This window comes from Trichechus manatus, unplaced genomic scaffold (assembly GCF_000243295.1).
Source record: "Trichechus manatus latirostris isolate Lorelei unplaced genomic scaffold, TriManLat1.0 scaffold00010, whole genome shotgun sequence".
Classification (NCBI taxonomy): Eukaryota; Metazoa; Chordata; class Mammalia; order Sirenia; family Trichechidae; genus Trichechus; species Trichechus manatus.
In genome coordinates, this window is record NW_004443946.1 from 11,625,779 (window position 1) to 11,650,028 (window position 24,250).

The window sequence follows — 24,250 nt, forward strand, 5'->3', positions numbered from 1 at the left end:
TAACTCTATACAATGAAGCCATTTTTGGGGGAAAAAACTTTATTTAAAAGGTCAGAGGCTAAAAACCACAGAAAAAAAATTCTCCTAGTAACCATAAAAATATTAGACACCATACTTAGTTTAACTATCTTCCTCAAATCAGTTCTTATGGGCTGTCTGTCCTGGAAAATAGTATTGCCAACTCTCCTAATCAGTTGGCCTTAGACAGGGCTGAGGCTAGGTGAGACAAGCGAGCTGCCTAGGGTACAAAATGTAAGGAGCCACTCACTCTTAGGGTCAGCCGTGGTCTTCAAACCTCCCATGTAGGCAAGAGCCAATTCCAGTCCAATCTCCCTCTACAAAGTCTCTCTTAGCTGCTCCCCTGCCCATGGTGGATGCTTGGCATGTTAGACTAATTATGGACAGGCGAACATCTCTTTTCTATTCTCACTATAGATGCTCTAGTCGAAGTCATAGTCATTTATTTCCTGTTTGCCATCGAGTTATTTGTTACCATTGAGCTATGTTACAATTATATCCTATGTTCTTCTAATCCCCAGTATCTTGCACCCTCATTGCATTTATGTGACTCGTGACCTAAAGAATATAGTCTAAACTCCTTGGCACTGGCATTCATGTTTCTTCCCATCGTGGTCCCATTGTGCTATCAATCCACTTTTCCTTACCTCATACTTCCATTCCCACCCCAAGCACATTACAACTCATTTCAGCTTATTACTCACCATCCTCTGCATATAGCATGCTCTTCCATGACTTAGCACCATAGCTCATGTTCTTTCTTCATTCTAGGGTAAATTTTCTCCAACTGGCAAAAGCCAAACCAAGACCCAGCTCAAAGGTTACCTCTCTCTCTGTTGCTCTAGTCTTGTTTTACAGCTCTTATTTCATTCTGCCTTATATTTAGTTAGGATTTCCACACAGCTACAGTTCTACTCTGTCCTACAGGGTCACTGTGAGTCGATGACACACAGCAACAACAACTTCCCTGCCATCCCTCCCCCAACACCAAGATGGGAAGGTTCTTGGCCGTTGGCAAAGTGCCAAGTTGCCCTTGTAGCCCTCACACCACTTTGTGCAGAAGGATAATCTATAGATGTTTATTAGACCCAAGTGTAAAACTGGACAAAGGTAGCTTTTTGTAAGTCATTATTCATTTTTTTCTCCCACTACTTTTATTCTCCCACTGTTACTACTTTCATTCACTTCTATCTCTTCATCTTTGACTTTTGACTCTAACAGGGAAATAAAATCGGCAATTGGACTTTTACAAAAAGCAGCAAGCGATCATTAGAAGACTTAGCTTGGTAAGGGTGGAATTGTCATTGCTCTTATTCATAGTCCTATTCTCAGTGCTTTGCACTGAGTAGGTGCTCAATATAAATACTAACAAAAGAGTGAGTATATAGCACTTATAATTATTTTATGCCCGAGTTGTGTTGCATATTATTATAAAAAGTTTATGTAAGCATTTATATAATTTTCAAGTTTTCTTTTTAACCATTTAAAATCTCTGCATTAACCTCACAGAGTACACTACAGAGTGCTTCTTTCCCAGTTTTACCACTCTTCAGTGATTTCTATTAATAGCCAAATAAGCCATCCACCAAGTTGGGGTTGGACCAGGTGGTCCTGGAGACAGGAGTGAAGTGAACACTTGGTCTCAGCCTGCCTGGAATATCATTAGCCTCTTAGAGCTTTTGCATTTTCCTGTAAGACCACGAGAAAAAAGGGAGAATTTTGTACATGTAGTAACATTTATTTATGCATTCAGTATCAAGTACATAAGTGCAAATATCCAGATTCCATGATTAAGTTCATTAGGAACTACAGAGAAAGTAATATAAATCGTAATAAAGTTAACATGCTGGTACTCTTTTAGTTACCATACATGTAAGTCAGCCCGTCAATCCCATACAACAAAAGTACTGCGTGTTTGTTTGGGGTTTGTTCATTTATTCATTATTTATTCAAGTTATACAAAACTGATTACCATGAGTATGGTCGACTGCTTTTACTTTTACATTGTGTGTGTTGGAAAAACACTAAAACATCAGTCTACAAGTCTATATATATTGTTATTAAAGATTAATCCAACCAGCAACCCAGGGACATATAAGTAATTTCCACTATTGCATCAGTGCACTCAGGAAAGGCCTAGCCACAGGGAACATTAGAAGCTACAGAAGCATTGCAGAGAGGAGAAGAACACCGAAGAAGGAAAGATAACTTGGGCTCTCACCATCATGCACTTTTTTTTTTTTTTTTTTTAGCAACACGAAATAAAAACCACATCTAATATACTTTTCTCTATACTTTAGTGCTTGACACAAATGACTCAAATAGCCTAAGAGTACAGAAACAGCCTAAAAACAGCTGTTTTAGTTTGTCTCTAAGATTATGGTACTGGGGGAAAAACAATCAATTTGCAGTAACATGTAAGAACAGAGCTGTTACCACTCCAGACATTCCTGTTTGTGTCCACTCCCCGGTGGGATATCAATTTACTCGGCATGCCTTTTAGCGCCTGGGATTTTAGCCTGAATCCTGAAAAGACATAATATCAAAAGATAGTAATTAATGAAATCATTTCATGTGTTCATTATTTGTTTGTGCTTTAACTAGCTAAGAGCTTAGTATTCAAGAAGGTATTATAGCTTTATATATGAGTGTCTATACACATTTTTCTATATAGCAATGAGAATAAAGTGTAATAAAGAATAAAGGTGATGACTGACTCAAGAAAGCCCCATTCTTTAGATTATGTATGACTTTTTGGTCAGATGAGCACGTTGACTTATTTCAGGACTGCAGAAGCTATGATATAGTTAGTGTAACCATTAACCAAACTGAGACACTTTTTTTTTTCTTTGTTGTACATACATAATCTTTTAATTTTATTTCTTTTCCTTTTTTTATTGTTGTACTTTAAGTGAAAGTTTACAATTCAAGTCAGTCTCTCATACAAAAATTTACACACACATCACTATGTGACCCTAGCTACTCTCCCTACACTGTGACAGCACACTCCTCCCTTCTACCTCAGACCCCCGCCCCCGCCGTGTCCATTCAACCAGCTCCCGACCCTCTCTGCCTTCTCAGCCAAACTGAGACACTTCTGAAAGAGAAAGTAGGTACCAATTACGCCAGGACAATAGGCATAAACAGGGATGACTCCAGGTAAAGGGGCTATATAGTCATGGTTGGCATAGTAAAACTACCCAGAACTGGGATCCAGAAACCTGGGTCCTAGTCCCAGCTCTGCTACTGCCTAGCTATGTGACATAAGGCCAGTCCCTGAGCCTTTCTCATCCTAGAGCACTCATCTTTAAAATGTGGGTGTAGACTGGATACCTCCAAGGCCCTAACATTCTATGATTTTAACACTACGACACCATGATTTTAGGACAGGTTTACACCAGATGAATTTGGATTTGTTAATTCAAAGCTTTATGAGCTCATCATGTCAGTTTTGACCGAGACATTACTCTGTGCTAGGTACCCAGGTGCTGGAATTCAGTGGTCAACAAAAGGGAGAAGGTGCCTGCTCTCACAGGGCTTTCATTCTATTAGGGGTTGAGTAGCCAGAATAAATGAGTAGACAAACAAGAGAAATTTAGATGGTGATAAATGCTATGAAACAAAACAAAACAAGGTATTGTGCTAGGAAGTGAATGGACAGCAATGACAAGGTGGGGTGGTGCTGACTTTAAATCCACTGATTGAGACATGCATACCTAAAGAACAGGAAAGGGTCACCAGACAAAGATCAGGGCATGAGGTGTTTTGGGAAGAGGAAGTAGTGAGGGCAAAGGCCGTAAAGTGAGGATAAGCCTGGGAGTGAGGGGCGTTGTGGCCACTGCACTTGGAATGCGGAGGGGGGGGGGCGTCTGAGAGGCAGGCAGTAAACAGATGATGTCAGAACTTGTGGGCCATGGTGAGAAGACGAGATTCTATTCAGTGTGATGGGAGGTCATTGACGAATTTTAGGCAGAGGGATGATGTGACCTGATTCCTGTTTCATGAAAATCACTATGGGTACTGTGTGAAAAAAATTGGGAAATAGGGGTGAGAGCAATAAAGGATGGAGGGAAACCTGCAGCAGTCCATGTGCCAGAAGGCAATGGCATGGATTATATGGTGGACACAGAAATGGAGAGATATGAACAGTCTGGGGATCTGTTTTGGAGATGGAGCTGACAGATCCCCTGACATATTGATGGATTGAATATGTGGGCAAAGGAAAGAGGGGAGAGTAATCAAGGAAGAGTCTTCTGTTCTGGGGCTGGGCAGCCAGATGAATGATAATGCTATTTACTGAGATGGTGATGACCAAGGGAAAACACATCTGGGTGAAACTGCAAGATCTGTTTCGCCATGTTGAGTCTGAAATGTCTATGGGACATTGGAGAGAAAATATCAGATACATAGGTGGATAGACCTGGCACTCAGTAGAGGAGGTTTGGGCTGGAGACACAAGTTTTGGAGCCCTTGAAGTAGAGATAAAGGTTTGAGCCACAGGACTGGATGAGAGGTAGGTCAGAGGAGGAGGATTTGGAGAGGACACTGAGAGAAAGTGGCCAAGGCTCAGGCAGTGAAAATATATCCGAGAAGAGTATTTATCGAAGGCAGTATGGTGGTGATGAGGGCTCTGACAGGCCAAGTGTAATGAGGATGGGAAGGAGACTGCAGGATTTGACAATGTGGAGGTTACTGGTGACCTTGGCAAGAATAACTTAAATGCTCAGAGTGAAGGCCTGATTGGACTGAGCTGGGGGAGAGAATGGGAAGAGAGGAAAATAGAGATATTAATAACAAAATTCTTCTGAGAATTTTTGCTGTAAAGGGCTACCAAGAAATGGTGTGCAAGACAGTGTGAGACACAGAATCAAGGTTTTTTGTTTTTTTTGCTTAAGACTGGCAATATTACGATTATGGAAGTAAGCCAGTAGAGGGAAAGACTGATAATGCAGCAAAGAGGTAAACATTCCAGACACCTTAGATCTGTATACTGCTTTTCAAAATAGTTTAATACATACTTTTTAATTTTGAAAAACTTAGATTATTACAGTAGACTGGGTGTTAACTAATTCTACTTTCTTCCCAATGCAGAAGTCCTTTCTATCACATCTGTGAAAGTGGTCAAGTAACTTCTCCTTGAATACTTGAATGTCAGGAAGCTCACTGCTTCATGGAGCAATTTGTTCCATTGTTGAACAACTCTAACTGCTACTGTTGTTCCTTATATTTCATTCAAATCCCAGAAATTCTAGAACTTCCACTCACTGCCCTTTAGAGAAAAACAGAAAGTCTACTCCTTTCACAATGGTAAATCTCCAAATATTTGAGGATGGCTATTGTATTCTTTTAAAGTCATCTCTTTTCCAGGCTAATCAACCCCAGTTTCATTGAGTGGTTTTCACTGGCCACTGTCAGATTTTCCATACTCCAATACCCTTGTCAGCTTTCTTTGGCATTACTCCAGTACATTAATGCATCTCTTAAAATTTCCAAGCCTGTAATCAAACACAGGTATGGAATGACCAATATGGAATATAACAGAACCACGGCTCTTTCAATTTAGACTCTGTACTTTTAATAACATCTAAATTTGCTTTGAATTTTTAAAAAAGATGCTTCAGCACTCAGTGACTCATAGTTGGCTGTGATCAATTAATTACGCTACCCTTAAATCCTATCTCAACTGGTCCTCCCTCATTCTGTTTGTAAAGTTGCCTTTTTAAAAATGTAAATAATAGAAATTTACTTTCCCTATTCCATTTTCTTGATTTAAGCTCAGCATTCTAGCTTACTCAAGATCACTTGATTCATTTTGAATCTTGAGGTTGCCATCTTTGGAATTTGTTTTGCTCCAAGCTGTGTGTCACCTAGAAATTTGATAAGTATATTCGGCTTGTCTTTACCTAGTCATGTGAAGTACTGGGGTTAAAGGTAACAGGGTCAAAGTCAGGGCCCTGTTTCACATCATTACACCCACCCCAGACAGATACTTGATGGATTCATAAACATTATTAGGATCTATTTTTTCAACCTTCTAGAACTCTATTCAACAGTGCTATAATCTGGACCACATATACATCATTTCCATCTTCTCCACAAGGGCACTAGTAAGATTTGTTGAGTGCCCTAATAAAATCAAGATACTCACTGCCTAGGGCAGTCCATTTGACTTTTTGGTATTTACTTATATGCTAATGTAACCCTGGTGGTGCAGTGGTTAAGCATTTGGCTGCTAACCAAAAGGTCAGCAGTTCGAATCCACCAGCCACTCCTTGGAAACCCTATGGGGCAGTTCTACTCTGTCCTATAAGGTTGCTACGAGTAGGAATCGACTCAATGACAATGAGTTTTTTTTGTTTGTTTGGTTACTAATTCATTGTAGAATTTTGCTGGAAATTAGGCATTCAATTCATCAAATGGTAATTTCTAGAATCTACTCTTCTTTCTCATTTGAAAAATGGGACCACTCTGATCCAATTTTAGTTTTCAGGGATGTCCTTCATTCTCTGAGATTTATCAAGGATCACCAAGAGCATTTCTAGGTAAAATCTGAGGCTATTTAATCATCTTATATAACTCACCTGGACATAGAAAGTTGTATTCTCTTAAGGTAGATTTTTTATTATGTCCTTACTTATTTAAAGCTTTAATTCCCTCTATTTGTTTTACCTTTTAAAACTTTTTTCCTTATTTTCAAAACTCTAAGTAAATAAACCAAACCCATTGCCACTGAGTCGATTCCGACTCATAGCGACCCTATAGGACAGAGTCGAATTGCCCCATAGGGTTTCCAAGGAGCACCTGGTGGATTTGAACTGCCGACCTTTTAGATAGCAGCCAAACTCTTAACCACTACGCTACCAGGGTTTCCTAAGTAAATAGGGCAGGTGTTATTACCCTCACTTTATAGATAGGAAATTGAGATACAGAAAGTTTAAGTGACCTGGACAGGGTCATCCATCCACTCAGTATAGAGGAAGGACTTGCACTGAGGGCTTCTGACCAGTCTGGGACTGCACTCCACATCCCCCTTACACTGATCTCTAAACAGTAATAGGATAATGATGATGATGAAAGTGATGATGAAAATGATATCTAATGTTTTCTATGTGTCAGTAAGAGTACTTTACAGACATTGTCTCATTTAATCCCCAACAATTCTATGAGTTAAGTATTAACATTCCCAAGTTATAGATAAAAAGTCTCAGAGTCAAAAATTATGTATGATGAGCACATATAGATAAAAAATGCCAGAAATTAACTCAAACTAGTTTTTTTGATTCCAAAGATCATGTTCTTAATTCTTCTACTAAAATGGTGTAAATTCCCTTGCTGGAATTATTCTAAAACAGCATCAGAATTTCTGAGGTTAAAGGGACCTTAGAGGAAAGATCCTACTAAGAAATTTCCTTCCAAATTTAGTTTCAGGAAAAACACATTCTCTTGAAGAATTGCTTTCCTCCTTTCTGATAACAAGAACTATGGAACTTACCCACTTTCCCTTTTTGTCTTAGCTACCAAGAAATTCAGAGCCAAATCTGAAGCTCAATTACAGAAACCATATTAGTCCTCATGGTTAACATATTTCCTTTCTAATTTCTTTTCACAATCTTAATTTCCAATTTTAATTTGACAACTACATTGCATATAAGTTATAGTCTCTGTCATCTTTCCCCCTGCTTTGACTGGCTTATTCCCTTATCACTTTTGTTTGAATTATGACAGCCTCCTAGCTGATGGCCATGTCTCTACTCTTTCCCTGCTCCAGTTCTTCTCCCACTAGACTGTCATAGTGATTTTTTGTAGAACACAAATCTGATTGATTCATTCCCCTGCTTAAAAACATTAAGTGCTGGCCATTTCCTATTAGATAAGAGTCAAAAGTCCTTAAAGCATTTCCCACCTGGCTTCAGCCTATCTTTCCAGACTCTTTCCAGTTGACCTTTCCACTCATTTAAGCTTCAGACACACTGAGTCCTTGCTTCCTGAACATGACCTACATTTTCATGCCTCTCTTCTTTGCTTATAATATTTCTTCTTGCATTGTCTTTCCCCTTATTATCCACCTGATGAATGTCTACCCGTATTTCAGGGCCCAGGTCAAATGTCACCTTGTCTTAGTGGCTTTTCGTTACCCCTTCCAGAGAGGAACAGTTGTTCCCTTATCCCTCTTACCTTACATTTTATACAACTCTATTGTAGTTCTTACATTGTCTTAAAGTTTATTTTATTTTATTTTACAATTTTGTCTGCACCAATAGGCTGAGAGCCATCTCATTTATGTTGGTATCCTCTGTGCCTGTTAGATGCAGTACTTGGGGCACTCCTCTTTTTGTGAACCAATCAAACAAACAAACAATTAATAGGTATGATTTGCTCAGGATCCCCAATCTACGTATTGAACAACTTAGGACTAGAACCCAGATCTATTTTCCAGTTTCCACACTCCTGTTCTGGTGTTCTTTGCGGAGCTCCCAAACACAGCTCTAGTGCCAAAAAGTCACAGGAAGTTCATTATAATATAGATGCTAGGCCCCCACCTCCAGAAATTATAATTCTGTAGTCAGTTGTGGAGTCTGGGAAATAAAATTTTTAACAGGTTCCTCAGGTTTGGGAACCACCAAGTTTCATGCTATACCATGAAATCATTACTTAACATAAAATAATGATTATTTTACTCTTAATTTACTGATTTTCATTGGGTGATGGTTATTCTTGGGTCCAAGCTGATAATTTCAGGCATTTTGAAATGTGTTGTAGATCCAATGCAGACCCAAATTCCCCATAGTACCCTATGAGTCCCTAATGACTTTAAGAGGAAGAATGTAAACAGTACATAGTAAAAAACAAAATCTTCATACTCTGCAGCAGAGAACTATAACAGATGACATGCAACCCAATAGCAGTTGTTGCTTGTTAAGTGCTGTCAAGTAGGTTCCAACTCATAGCGGCCCTATGTACAACTGGACAAAACACTGCCCAGTCCTGTGCCATCCTCACAATTGTTGTTGAGCCCATTATTGGAGCCACTGTGTCAATCCATCTCCTTTTGAGGGTCTTCCTCTTTTTCACTGACCCTCTACTTTACTAAGCATGATGTCCTTCTTCAGGGACTGGTACCTCCTGATAACATGTCCAAATTATATGATAGGAAGTCTCACCATCCTCGCTTCTAAGGAGCATCCTGGCTGTACTTCTTCCAAGATAGAGTTGTTAATTCTTCTGGAAGTTGACGGTATATTCAGTATTCTTCACCAACACCATAATTCAAAGGCACCAATTCTTCTTCAGTCTTCCTTATTCACATGAGGTGACTGACAATACCATGACTTGGATCAGGTGCACCTTACTCCTCAAAGTGACATCTTTGCTTTTTAACACTTTAAAGGGGTCTTTTGCGACAGATTTGCCCAATGCAGTGCGTCATTTGATTTCCTGACTGCTGCTTCCATGGGTATTGATTGTGGCTCCAAGTAAAATGAAATCCTTGAAAACTTCAATCTTTTCTCCGTTTATCATGATGTTGCTTATCGGTCCAGTTGTGAGGATTTGTGTTTTCTTCATGTTGAGGTGTAATCCATACTGAAGGCTGTAGTCTTTGATCTTCATCAGTAAGTGCTTCAAGTCCTCTTCACTTTCAGCAAGCAAGGTTGTGTCATCTGCATATCGCAGGTTGTTAATGAGTCTTCCTCCAATCCTGATGTGCCATCCATCTTCATATAGTCCAGCTTCCCAGATTATTTGCTCAGCATACACACTAAGTATAGTGAAAGGATACAACTCGGATGCTCACCTCTCCTTATTTTAAACCACGCAGTATCCCCTCGTTCTGTTTGAACAAATGCCTCTTGATCTTTGTACAGGTTCCTCAAGAGCACAATTAAACGTGCTGGAATTCCCATTCTTCGCAAAGTTATCTATAACTTGTTATGATCTACACAGTCTGATGCTTTTGCACAGTCAATAAAACACAGGTAGACATTTTTCTGGTATTCTTTGTTTTCAGCCAAGATACATCTAAAATCAGCAATGATATCCCTCATTCCACGTCCTCTTCTGAATCTGGCTTGAATTTCCAGCAGTTCCCTGTCAATGTACTGCTGCAACCACTTTTGAATGATCTTCAACAAAATTTTACTTGTGTGTGATATTAATAATATTGTTCAATAATTTCTGCATTCTGGTGGAACACTTTTCTTTCGAATCGGCACAAATGTGGATCTCTTCCAGTCAGTGGCAAGCATTTCCAGCATTGCACTTGTTTGTTGAAACATCTCAACAATTGGTATTCTGCCAACTCCTGGAGCCTTGTTTTTCACCAATGCTTTCAGTGCAGCTTGGACTTCTTCCTTCAATACCATCAGTTCTTGATCACATGCTACCTCCTGAAATGGTTCAATGTCAACCAATTCTTTTTGGTACAGTGACTCTAGGTACTCCTTCCATCTTCTTTAGATGCTTCCTGCATCGTTCAATATATTACCCATAGAATCCTTCATATTGGAATTCGAGGCTTGAAATTTTTCTTCAGATCTTTCAGCTTGAGAAATGCTGAGTATATCCTTCCTTTTTGGTTTTCTTACTACAGATCTTTGCACATTTCATTATAACACTTTACTCTGTCTTCCTGAGCTGACCTTTGAAATCTTCTGTTCAGCTCTTTTACTTCATCATTTCTTCCATTTGCTTTAGCTACTCTATGTTCAAAAGGAAGTTTCGGAGTCTCCTCTGACATCTATTTTGGTCTTGTCTTTCTTTTCTGTCTTTTTAATGACCTCTTGCTTTCTTAACGTATGATGCCCTTGATGTCACCCCACAAGTCATCTGGTCTTTGGTCATTAGTTTTCAATGTGTCAAATCTATTCTTGAGATGGTCTCTAAATTCAGGTGAGATATACTCAAGGTCGTATTTTGGCTCTTGTGGACTTGTTTTAATTTTCTTCAGCTTCAACTTGAACTTGCATAGAGCAATTAATGGTCTGTTCTGCAGTCGGCCCCTGACCTTGTTCTGATTGATGATATTGAGCTTCTCCATTTTCTCTTTCTACAGATATAGTTGATTTGATTTCTGTGTATTCCATCTGGTGAGGTCCATATGTATAGTTGCCATTTTTGTTGTTGAAAAAAGGTATTTCCAATGAACAGGTTATTGGTCTTACAAAATTCTATCATGTGATGTCTGGCATTGTTTCTATCACCAAGGCAAATATTTTCCAACTACTGATCCTGCATCTTTGTTTCCAACTTTCTCATCCCTTTCACCAGTAATTATCCATGCATTTCAATTGCATGTTTGATCAATTTCAGACTGCAGAAGTTGGTAAAAATCTTCAGTTTTTTCATCTTTGGCCTTAGTGGTTGGTGCGTAAACTTGCATAATAGTCATATTAACTGGTCTTCCTTGTAGGTGTATGGCTGTTATCCTGTCACTGAGAGCATTGTACTTCAGGACAGATCTTGAAATATTCTTTTTGACAATGAATGCAACGCCATTCCTCTTCAATTTATCATTCCGGGCATAGTAGACCATATGATTGTCTGATTCAAAATGGCCACTAGTCCATTTCAGCTCACTAATACCTAGAATATCAATGTTTTTGTGTTCCATTTCATTTTTGACGACTTCCAATTTTCCTAGATTCATACTTTGTACACTCCACGTTCCGATTATTAATGAATGTTTACAGCTGTTTCTTCTCATTTTGAGTCATGCCACATCAGCAAATGAAGGTCCTGAAAGCTTTACTCTGTCCATGTCATTAAGTTCGAATGTACTTGGAGGAGGCAGCTCTTCTCTTGTTGTATTATGAGTGCCTTCCAACCTGAGGAGCTCACTTTCCGGCACTATATCGGACAACATTCTGCTGCTATTCATAAGGTTTTCCCGACAAATTTTTTTAGTAGATTGCCAGGTCCCTCTTCCTAGTCTGTCTTAGTCTGGAAGCTCTGCTGAAACCTGTCCACCATGGGTAACCCTGCTGGTGTTTGAAATACTGGTGGCATAGCTTCCAGCATCACAGCAACATGAAAGCCACAACAGTATGACAAACTGACAGAGGAGAGGTGGCCTAACAGCAGAGGAACTTTAATTTAAAAGTGGTTGTTTTTTTTATTTTATTTTTTTTATCTATTTTTGACTGTTTAAAATACTTCTCTTTAAATCTAACCATCACCCAGGTCCAACCATATGGGAGTTTATTTTGACAAAGTCTAATCCTCTTGCGACATGTATTTGTAGTTGAAACCTCGGTCAGCACATGGTTAAAAAATTTTTTCGAATAATAATAACAACACAAAAACTATCATTTTAGATGACAAAAAAAAAAAAAACAAAACCCATTGTCATCGAGTCAATTCCAACTCATAGCAACCCTATAGGACAGAGTAGAACTGCCCCATAGGGTTTCCAAGGGACAGCTGGTAGATTTGAACTGCTGACCTTTTGGTTAGCAGCCAAACGCTTAACCACCACACCACCAGGGCTCCATTTTTAGATAAAGACACATCTAAAACCACCAATTTAAAAATAAGGGAAAACTACAAATTTTAATGACCATGTTAGCCTTGGATACTTGTAACTGGAATCTTAATCTTTTAATATGTAAGGTTGCCCCTAAAGTTATTGTTGTTGTTGTTAGCTGCTTCTGAGTCAATTCTGACTCATGGCAACCCCATAAAGTAGGGTCTGTTAATTAAACAAACACACACATACACTTGTTGAGGTGAAATGATGTAATTTAAAATACTCAGGTAATACACATTTTACAGATATGTAAAACATTCAAAGTTTTTAGAAAATGATTTTAATGGTTTAAAAAAATCAGTAATATCATTGCTTAAAAAAATTGATGTTTTTAACTTGTGTTTATTTCAATTAAATTGTTATACATTAATTTTATTTTTCCAAATCAGGCTTCCTTCTTTCCAGCAGCCAGTCTGGAATGTAGCCCAGTCCCCAGAGAGATCTTAATATCTTTATCATACACATTCATTATGATACCTGAAATAATCCACTGAAGGTTTTGTTTAATTGAGAGTTTTAAAATTTATACTTATTTTCTGAAATATAGTCTAATTGGAAAGGGAATGACTATATTACTCAAATAAGTAAGCGAAAATCATAAGTCAACCTATTATTTTGCTACCTTTTTATTACCTCCACCTAATCCACTCAAACGCCTGCCCAAAATAATCTCTCCTGTTTATGAATTACACTATGTAACTTACTTTGCCACAATTGCATTTATGTGAGTCCTCACAAGTCCCAGATATTGGTCAATCTGTGCCTACAAAAAGAAAGAAATCATGAGCATGTCCAAAGGTCACGAGGTCAAAATTTACGGCAAATGTTTGACATCACACAGAACTTACCTGGTGTTTAACATACACTACAGGTAGAGTAAACATTGAAACCACAGCTGGGATGAAAAACAAATACAGTGTTAAAATTCTGAGAGTTGTCAGTAAGAATAAGTTTACATACATATTTGTATATAGTTATAATATATACTCTAATGATACTATAGCATTAGTTATAATAACCAGCATTCTAGATAATTGATGACAGGGCAGTTCACAAGGAAAATAAAAAGATAATGAGCCCTTTATAGATATTATGTCATGATTCCTAGAATACTGTGCCCTCCAAGATGAAAATTAATCTCTATCTATAGCTACCATTGTAACTAAGTATATATTGGAAGCCAAATAAAACCAGTCACGGTTGAAGAAAAACAAAAAAAACTTCAGAATAATAAATTTATTATTATTATAACACTCTTGAATGAAACTGTGATGGTAAGGGAAATGATTGGAACTCAGGGGTATCTGTGGCATTTGTGCCTAGGAATCTACCACAACAATCTGAAAGTTAACAGCCTGGGAAGCATTCTATTCACTGCATGTGTGCAACAAGACATGATACGCTCTTGTCCCCGTTTACCCATGAGCAGCAGGGTCAGGCCATTGAAGAGAGCGCCAACGTAAGTCAGGAGCCACATCAGCACTGCAAACTGAAGAATGAAAGGATTATCAAAGCTTCTAAAACGCTGGCACATACAAGAGCCTCATTTTAGTGACTTTTTTTTGGATTAGAATTTGAGCAAAATACATAATTTCGATAGAAAATGTAAGAGCAACAAGGTGTTTCAAGCTCATCAGAGAATCACTGAAAGAGGTTCCATCCCTCAATTCTCCCTGAAACCTGTGAATCTCTTTGTTATGAAATCTGAGGGACTGAATGAAATAACCTAGTCCAGGGACCGGCAAACTAGGGCCTCTGCCTGTTTTTGTATGGACCCATCAGTCAAAAATGGTTTTTACATTTTTAAATGGTCAAAAAAAAAAAAAAAAAATCAAAACAAGAATAATATTTTGTGATGGGTAAAAATATGAAATTCAACTTTCAGTTTCCATAAAATTTTACTGGGACATAACCATGGTCATTCATTTACTTATTGTCTTTGGCTGCCTTCAGGCTATAATGGCAAAGTTAAGTAGTTGCGACAGTGACTGCGGCCCACTAAGGCTAAAATATTTACTATCTAGCCCTTTACAAAAAAGATTTGTTGACCGTGGATACAGTCCACAGTTTTTACACTTCAAATATAAATAGAAATGTCTCCTTAAAAGCACTAGGGTAAGTAATCATGATGTCCCTGGTATCTCTCGCCAGTATTACTTGGCAAGTCATATTCCAGTAAAGCACTAGGGGTCAAGACCACATCGCTCACTTTTCTCTCTGCCTTTCCTCGAACAGTTACCAGGCAGCCCCTGTGTACAAGACCCCTGCCAGGGTATGTACCAAGTGCTCTGGGGACACAGAAAACTCACAACCTTGCTGGGGTTTTCCCCCACTCTGCTTACAGCCTTGCCAAATCATGATTGATTGACTTTCATTTGACATGTAAGTCATAGGGAGGTGAAAGCAGCTTGCCCAAAGAAATCCACTGAATTCATGAGAGCACCAGGAATAAAACCTCAGTACCCCAGATGCTGGCTGAGTGTTGGCTCTGCCAGACCTCAGCCCTTCAGATTGCTCAGCCTCTGAGTAGAAACCGTGTAGGAACACTTGGAGGTCTTGTTTTTTAGCAGTTTCTTTTAGTGAAAAACCACATATAGTTTTTGCATCCTCAAACTAGGTTTTTATTTTTAAATTAATTTTAGAAAATTGCCTGAGGAATTACAAATGGTAAGAAGAGGCAATCTGGTGTGTTGTAAAAAGTGCAGAACCAGAGGCTGTGTGACCCAGGTTTGATCCTAGCTCTTCCAGTAGCTCACTAGGCAACCTCGGACAAGTATGTTAACCTCTCTGAGCCACAGCTTTGTTATCTGTAAAATGAAGAGATTAAATTAAATGATCTCCAAGGTGCCATACAGCTGGAGGTTTTCTAACTCTTGAACATAATTAGCACTTACTTTTTATTCTTCATTACGAGGTGGTTTATAATATCGTATCTTTAGGGAAAATAAAATCAAGACTGTAAAGTGAATGGTTTAAGCAATCATACTTTTAAGGAATCCACCAGGTCCTGGACGAGGAAGAGCCTCCTCAGCTCTTTAAGCGTGTTGTTCACGTAGAACTGCAGGCAGTCTGTGTACTTCTGAATCTGCTCCTGAGAAAGGGTGATCTCGAGCTCCAAGTACGCCCTGTCAACAAACCACCATCCCCACAGAGAACCATCAGAGGGAATCACGAAACAGGCTGGCTGGCACTGTATCCCATTAACCGCTAAGCTTTCCTTTTCTCACTCTGAGGATGACAGCTGGTCTTCTTAGGGGTTTATACAGCCAAGTTGGCCACAGGGTGCCATATACTCCCACTTCCAGTACACTGGAGAACATAGGATCATGGCTTGTGGTGGGGCATTGTGACTGTTTCTCTGTACCAAAGACAGCATTACAATGTGAGCTGACAATTCAGGAAACCTGGCAGGGGCCAGAGAAAAGTCAGCCCAAATTAGCTTATGTGCTGAATTCTCTATACATCCCTGGTCCACTAGGCAGTTGGGAAAGCCCCACTTTTTCTTGGTTGCATGGAGATGAATCTTTTTAAATAGGTGAGATATCTGAAAATCCTAGCTGCCAATTCTGGCTGCTCATCAAAACTCTAAGAATTCATGTTTAAATTCTGGAATTTACTTCCAGGTTCTATTTAGAGAGTTCTGAAAACTCAAATGATCTGGCCATGTTAAAATGCTCACTGGTTCTGTTAAGAGTGATATTTTTAGTAATTACATTTTTTATTTATTCAAATGGTTAAATTTACCTTTTGGGTGAATAAACCAGGCTCCCTGTACAAGTCAATCCAGCTCAGTATCTTCCTGTTTCATACTAACCCACAGACGTCAATTTTCCCTCTCTCCATCATCCCTTCCTCCCTTCTTTCATGGCCCTCTCTCCACTGTTTTATGACAGCAGCGACAGCAAGACTGTTGTCTTGTTGTCTACCTCCAAGACATCCCTATGGTTCTTACAATGTGTACCTAACCAGGGCTTCAAACCTGCTTGGTCCAGTTCAAACCCCTGCTGAGAATTTGCATTTCCATCCCAAAAATACTGAATCATAATCTACAGTTTAACAAGATCCCCAGGTGATTCTTATGTACAGTAAATTTTGAGACCCACTTCTCTACTAATGGTTCTCAGAATTGTTCCCTAATCAGCAGCATTAGCATCACCTGGGGACTCGTTAGAAATGCAAATTCTTAGCAGGGGTTGGAACCAGAACAAACCGGTTTGAAGCCCCGTATCTAACTCTGGGAATTGAGATGAAAAGGGTAAAGCACAGTTTTCGTCTGAGTTTTACGGAGTTTATGTTCAAGTAATTTGGTTTTTTGCCCCTTTAATAAAAATAGAAAAATACTGATTTGTCAAGATAGTGCGTTTCAGTTCAAAATGTACTCTGAGTCAGATGTTCCTTTCACTGATCAAAATGACTTAGAGGAAAGTTTTAAATTTCAAATTTGTCTCCTTAAGGAAGATAAGAGAGTTGCGCTAATTGTAGACGAATTGTTGGACTCTTGTTCCTATAACTGGGTACTTGAAGATATAAGCCAAACGAGAGGTTAAGTTCTCCCGTTTAACCTAACAGCCTTGTGGACCAAGAACATGTGAGAAACAAGTCTTGCTTGAATGGCTAAGGGCAGAGGAGGGGGCAGGGGAGGACTCTAAAGGTGTGGACTCTGGTCACAAGCGAGGGTCACTGAAGAAGGCAATGTATACACCCTGTTAAGATGACACTCCGCTTCTGCGTCTCTTCCCATGTTTGGGGATGGGAACTTGTGTAGCCAAGCTGCAGCCCAGAAGACCCATTAACACTGCATTACAAGGCCAAATATATCCCAAGGGCAAGGATGCCCAGACTATAACTGTCTTCTACCCTGAGCCCAGGAATCAGAGACTAGGAAGAGAGTCTGAAACACAACCTTTTGTCCCCGTAAACAGGTGTCTTTTCCCTTTTCAAGAGCCTGGTGTTGCTGAGGCCTTGATTCAGCTGACTGGTGTGGGTGAGAGGGTGAGTCAGGGAGGACTCAGAGGAGCTGTGGGTGAGTGACTGGGGCTGGCCCAGAAGCGATTCCGCAGCATCATTTCCACCTGTTATCTGGGACTCAGAACTGTCCCTTGGTTAGAGGAGGTGAGGACACATGCAGTGGAGCCTACCCTCTGGGGTGATGTACCAGGAAAGGGGTGACACTGACAGTGCCCCAAGCACCCAGGGTTTATAAGCTAGCATTGGGAGATAAATTGGGGGTAGAGTTGAGCAGCATGCAGCTGGCAATGCCAATACTCCCCTCTATCACATCTTATATATTCTCTTAGCTAGTACATTGCCTTTTTAGAGATTTCTTTCTTCTCACGGTCCTTCTAATCAGATTTCTTCAGTATAAAAATGCAGAGGAGGGCACATTAGGAGACTGTCCTAAAGAGCTGGCCCTTTAGGAACCAGAGAGAACATGAAAATAAAAATCAAACACCCTCGTCCTAACTCTGTGATATTCACTGACCATGCGAACTTGGGCAAGCCACTTCACTTCTTGGAACCTTAGTTTTTCCACCCGTAAATAGGAATATAATGCCTGCCCTCCCTTCCTCACAGGGCTGAGAGGATTAAGTAACTGTTGAAACACTCTTTAAATTATAAAACATTGCACACCCGTAATGGATTATGATTTCTATTAGTTGTAGCAGTAATTAAAATATAAACACTCAATAAAGTAATTAGTGTTGGAGTAAGAATAATTGATTTTTTTTTCCAGAAATTCACCAGAAATATTATATATTAAAAGACAGGGTGTCAAGAAAATCTCTAACAGGTCTGTTAGGTCTCAGAGAAACGTGACAGAAAGTGAGTCTGTGATCAGAAATGGAGCCAGAGGAGAAGAGCCACGTGAGGCGGGCAAGGGCTAGTAAAGCTGGGGCACTCACTTGAAAGGGTGGCCCTCGTCGGTCTTCTGCACAGCTTGTAAAACAGACTTGTAGATGCGGAAACTGATGGTGGCTGAGAGCGCGGCAAGGGCCAGATAGGCCACAACACTCACAACACTGAACTGGGTCAGGGAGAAAAGCAGCAGCAGGAAGCTCCCAAACACTATTCCTGTCTGCTTGATGTCTCGCCAGTAGAGCAAGTCAATAGCTGTGGGAGGAGACACAAAACACACACCGCTCAACTCTGGAAATACCACTAGGCAAACAACTGTGGCTTGTTCCTCAAAGTTACGGTTGCTGCAGGTTCTCACCTGGCATTGGGTTCCTAAACACAGCGAAGTAGATACACTGGCTATGCCTAGGGCATTTACTGTCATTTTATTTGGGTTTGGAGGAATCTTTTCCATCCCTGAGGGCAGTTTCTCAAATTTACAGGTAAGAAAACGGCTGTTGAATCTCCAGGGACTGTATCTCTGAGTGTATCCTATGGGCTACGTCACTACTACAGAGGCCCTAAACCATGTGACTTTGAAACAAATTGGAAATGCAGAGGCCTCCGTGAAGTACCAGTTTTCTTCTTTAGGATGGTATTAATTATAGGGGCATCTTGTTTCTCTGCTAATAATTTCATGTCTCAGTTGTAGCCTGCTGATGTATGCATCAGTGATGTAAATCCCCCCACTGCTGAGAAGGGGCATCAGCAACATGAAGAGAGTTGGTTGGAGCGGTAGTGCCTTTAGTCACAAGGAGGAAGGCCCAGGAGACCTCAGCCAATTCCAAAGGCATCTGGACCAAGGTACTGCTGCGTCTAAAATGAGAGCAAAACCAAGGGGCTAATGGTTGTCCCAAGGAACCCTGAAGCTGACATTTGGATTAGACCATTTTGTACAACATGATTTGTTTGCTTACGTTCTGTGATTTAAAACTCTGGAGTGCAAGCTTTAAAATCTACGCCACATCTATCATTCAGTTATTACCCTCTTTCAATTCAAAGGATAAAGCCATGGTGCTTCAAATGTGATATAAAATGGGAAATATTTAGAATATTCCCATCACCAGGATATGAAAAAAGCATAAAAGCCTTGCTGAAGAATGTATGCAAAATCCTTCTCCAATTAGGCAAGGAAGAATGGTTTTTATATAATATTTTGCCAATCAATTTTCAGGAAGAGAAAAAAGATGTACAACTCAATAAAAGTGGCATTTGCTTACACTGATTCATGTGGAGTGCACCTGGAGACGCCTCATTTGCAGAATTAGATAACAGTCACTGGCTCAAAGGAAAACGGAGGTGACCAGGCCTTGAAGAGATTAGGGAGCTGCTCCCAGAATACATGGGTGCACAGTTAGCTGAATGAACAGTACTGAAAAAATCACAGAGCCTGATGACCACCCTGAGACTATCAAGGTGACATAAGGAATGTTGCAGAGAATTAACGCCTTCCTCAGCAGACTTGCCTCAGGCTGACTGGAGAATTAATCAGGGGTTTCAAGTCGGGAAGGCTCTTTTATAATAGACTGAGGATACCCCCAGCAATCTGAAGCTGGAGAGAGAGTTTCTTTTGAGCAGATCTACCTTGTACCTCCACCTTCTCTTCTTCTCCCTGGCTCCAACTTGGTCCAACAATGACGTTAACTCAGAAAGATTCCAGTAGGCAGTCATTTTGTTGGGCATAAATTTGTTCCCTTTCCCCTACGACGCTTCTGTGATGCAGGAAGTAGAGGAGAGGACCACAAGCACAGAGTAGGCTGTAACAAAGATTTTTTTTTTCCCTTTGAGTAGGGCTGGTCCTACAAGTAGGTTTCCAGAGTAAAGGAAAAGCCCTGCTGCTCTAAAGCCTCCCTCCTTTCCCTGCCCTAACCACCAGTCACACTGACTACATTCCACCATTAGGAATTCATTCATTTGGCTTCATCCTATTTATCTTCAAAGTATTCCTCATTTCCTCATCTTTTTTTTTTTTTTAATGCAAATATCCCAGAACGAGATAATGCATTACAGAGTTGCTTGTCATTAACAACAAAACTGGAATGAGTTCACCAAATGATTTTCCTTCTAGAAGAGTTTGTGGAGAACAGAATACCAAAATAACGATCCTTTTTAAGCAGAAAAGGGGGACCTTTTAGAAGACATGACCTGTAAGAAACCCCAGGGACCCCAAGAAGAGATGAGAAAGGGGAAGGGATCTCCACAGAAGCCTGGCTCCCCATGGTCTTGTCAGTTGCACTAAAGGTCCGTGGGGCACTGGGACCTCCTAGTATTTATTCGTTTTGTGCAGGGGAAGGGAAAAGGGGGGAATAAAGAAACTAAAACACCATCAATATCTGAAGTGTTACCTGTTCCACACTCACTCATTTATTCAGTATGTATTGTTGTAGTTGTCAATTTTTGACTCATAGTGACCACCCCCGTGACAGAGGTGGTAGTCTTTATGCCATCACCAGGTCTTTCTCCCACAGAGCCACTGGGTGGTTTCAAACCACCAACCAACATTTCAGTTAGCAGCTGAGCGCTTAACCCTTGTGTCACCAGGGCTCTTCAGTATATACTGAGCAGAACTAAGTGCCAGGCTTTGTGCTAGGTGCCAGGGATAAAAAAAAATGAATTGTAAAAAATAAACAAGGATAGGATTAGTCGTAGCTGTTCCTTTTCAAAGGAGCGGAAAGAATGGATGGATAAAGATACAGAGACATTTTGGGAACTGTGAGCAAGGCTACAACTTCAACTTGATAAGACTGCTGGATGTTTCTAGTTAGGAGGTTAACAAAAGAATCACTAAAGCAGTAGGATGTTGATTCTGGGTACTTTGAGACATGACTATTTATGTGGATTTGGAAACATTCAAACCATACAATATCTCATTTAAATTTCACAATAAAATCCTTTAGAGAGCTACAGAACAGGTGAGGCTAAAAGTTAAGAAACTTACATCCGGACTAATTAATAGGAGAAGCAGGATCAAATTCTAAGTTTGATGCTTTTTTGAAAACAAAACAGTTCCCTCTCTTTTTGTTATATGTTAAATATAGCCAAAACTATGTAAAATTAATTTGGGTTAACCTGAATTATATTTAAATCTGATTCTACAGCTAGATATTTAAAGTGAAACTTTTCTTTTTAAGGGAAAGTTAGTCATAACAATAGTAAGAAGTTACTCATCATCTATTATCTAGTAAGCACAGGAATGAAGAGATTATAAAATTTGGTTACTGTTTTTAAGGAATTTGAGGCCTAGCTGGGAAGACTGGCCATTCATTTAAAAAAAATGTTGAATCAATGCCAATATATCTTGTGTTGTTGGAGGTGGCCAAAGTTAATTGGATAGTACTGGAATTGATAGAAAAAAAAGAGGATGTAGGAGCCCTGGTATTGCAGTGGTTAAGTGCTCAACTGCTAACCAAAAGGTCGGCAGTTCAAACCCACCAGCTTCTCGGCGGATGAAAGATGTGGCAATCTTCTTCCATAAAGATTACAGCTTTGGAAACCCTATGGGGCAGTTGTATTCTTCATATAGGGTGGCTATGAGTAGGAATTAAGTTGACGGCAACGGGTTAGGATGGTTAATGAATGTGGTGAATAATCTGTTAAGGCGATGGGGGAATAAAAGGGAAATATTATGAAGTATTAGTTGACAAGAATGGTGGCTAATTAGCTCTCAGAGAAAGGAGTAAGAGCTAATTAAGGGTGAAACAACATTTCAAACCTGGTGAATGAGTGATTAATATTACTGACAAAATAGGAAATCTGGGGGTGAACTGGTTGGGGAAAAAGCTGTCATTTGTTTTTAAACCTACAGATTCTGACATAATGACATTTGAAGCAGAGCATTTTGACATACCCTGGAGCAGAGATGGAATAGGGATCATGAATGAGGTTGACTATTACATACAATACTACCTAATATTTTTTAAAGCTGGGAACTTAAATTTGCCTTTTAGGCTTTGTTAGAGCAGCCCTGCATTAAAATGGCCAGTAATATCATATATGCAATGTAATTCAGATGAATATATATAGGAGATAATTGGAAATGTGAGGTTGAAATTTAATTAAAAAAAAAAAAAAACCCCCGTTGTAGTCGAGTCTATTCCAACTCATAGCGACCCTACAGGACAGAGTAGAACTGCCCTATAGGGTTTCCAAGGAGTGGCTGGTGAACTTGAACTGCTGACCTTTTGGTTAGCAGCCAAGCTCTTAACCACTGAGCCACCAGGGCTCCAAAATTTAATAAAGAGGGGTTGAATATTTTTATCTGGGTGTATTCTGAATGGAAATGATTATTCAAGTCTTGAGAATGGATTATACCTCCGTGGGAGTGGAGGCTAAGGAATACACTTTAGGATAGGACCATATTTTAAGGGCCAAAGGAGTAAATGGAGCTATAAAAAGAGAGTTCCAAGTGTTAGAATGGGAACTTCAATAGTACAGGTCATAGCAGTCAAGCAGAAAGAGATTTTTCAGAAGAAAAGTGTAGGTTACCTTGTGGAATGATGTAGACAGAACAAGGGAAATGAAAAGGAGAAAGGACCACTGGATTTGGAGGCTAGAAGGTCATTCATAACTGAAGAGAGGAGTTTTAAGAGTAGTAGGGATGGAAGACATGATGTGAGGGGTTGGGAAGGTTGTGGGAAGTTCTAAGTAATGAAGATGATTAATAGAACAGTAGTTTGGGGGGTAAAAGCAACTAGTAACATTTTAGGGTGAGTAAAACCTGGGAACGTTAGTGGAGAGGAAGGGGGTGAGAATTCTGGAAAGAGGAGATAATTTGATGAGACAAAGTCTTAGAGAAGGCGGAAAGGATAGGATTAGTCATAGCTCTTCCTTTTCAAAGGAGAGGAAAGAACGGATGCGTAAAGATACAGAGACATTTTGGGAACTGTGAGTGAGGCTACAGGTATGTTTTGTGGTGGAAAGGGAACAACATAAAGCAGCTTGAGGTAGATCAACTCAAATCTTCTCTGGGAAATGAGTCATGAGGTCTTACAGAGACTGAGGAGGTTAAGGGTAGGGCTTTAAGACAGTAGACAGAGTTAAGACCTGCACTACCCAGTACAGCAGTGAGGAGCCACATGTGGCTACCGAGCACTTGAAATGTGGCTGCTTCCAATTGAGATGTGCTGTAAGTACAAGGTACATATTGGATTTCGAAGACTTAGTTCAAAAAAGAATGTAAAATATCTCATTAATGCTTTTTATATTGATTATAGGTTGAAAAGATAATTCTTTGGATATTTTGGGTTAAATATAATACATTATCAAAATTAATTTCACCTGTTTCTTTTTACTTTTTAATGTGGCTACTAGAAAATTTAAAATTACATCTGCAGCTCAGATTATCCTTCTATTGGACAGTGCTGATCTAGAATACACAGTAAGATTCAAAAAGGAATGAATAAAAGGAATGTCAAAAAGTAAAGACAATTTGATTACAGTTAACAGTTTCTGGTGGGTCCAGTCAACAGGGTTAGATGCTGGGTGTTGAGCAATAGATGGTGGGGCTGACCAAGAGCTGCGAAGAGGCAGAAGAAGTGTGGTCAGACAAGTCTAAGATCCAAGAGGACAAAACTGAAATGACAAACCCTGGGGCCCAGGCTGGGAATGATATACAGTCAAGACAGCTGGGAACTGAGGGGCTGGGAGAATGGCAGTGGCTGTTTGTGGTCAGAGTGCGGGCAAATGGCCGGAAGCTCTGATGATTCAGTGGGAGGCAATGAAGTGATCAGAGAATTTCTTTGTTCCAAATCTGTACTGTAAATGCCAATTTTTCACATTTTAATTTTGCTTAGAGTGATGAAAACTTGTGTAAGA

General features: G+C 39.7%; 1 protein-coding gene across 2 annotated transcripts in view; it reads right to left on the reverse strand.

Annotated features, from left to right (window-relative positions):
• Positions 1-1,737: 1,737 nt before the first annotated feature.
• Positions 1,738-24,250, reverse strand: part of RTN1 (reticulon 1) — a 275,242-nt gene continuing 252,729 nt past the window's right edge. For both annotated transcript variants that reach the window (XM_004370913.1, XM_004370914.1), the window contains 6 exons: positions 18,445-18,652; positions 15,528-15,666; positions 13,961-14,030; positions 13,390-13,436; positions 13,246-13,304; positions 1,738-2,544 (listed from right to left, as the gene is read on the reverse strand). In XM_004370913.1, the coding sequence (XP_004370970.1) occupies positions 2,502-2,544; positions 13,246-13,304; positions 13,390-13,436; positions 13,961-14,030; positions 15,528-15,666; positions 18,445-18,652 (566 nt within the window). In that variant the 3' untranslated portion in view covers positions 1,738-2,501. The remainder of the gene's footprint in view (positions 2,545-13,245; positions 13,305-13,389; positions 13,437-13,960; positions 14,031-15,527; positions 15,667-18,444; positions 18,653-24,250) is intronic.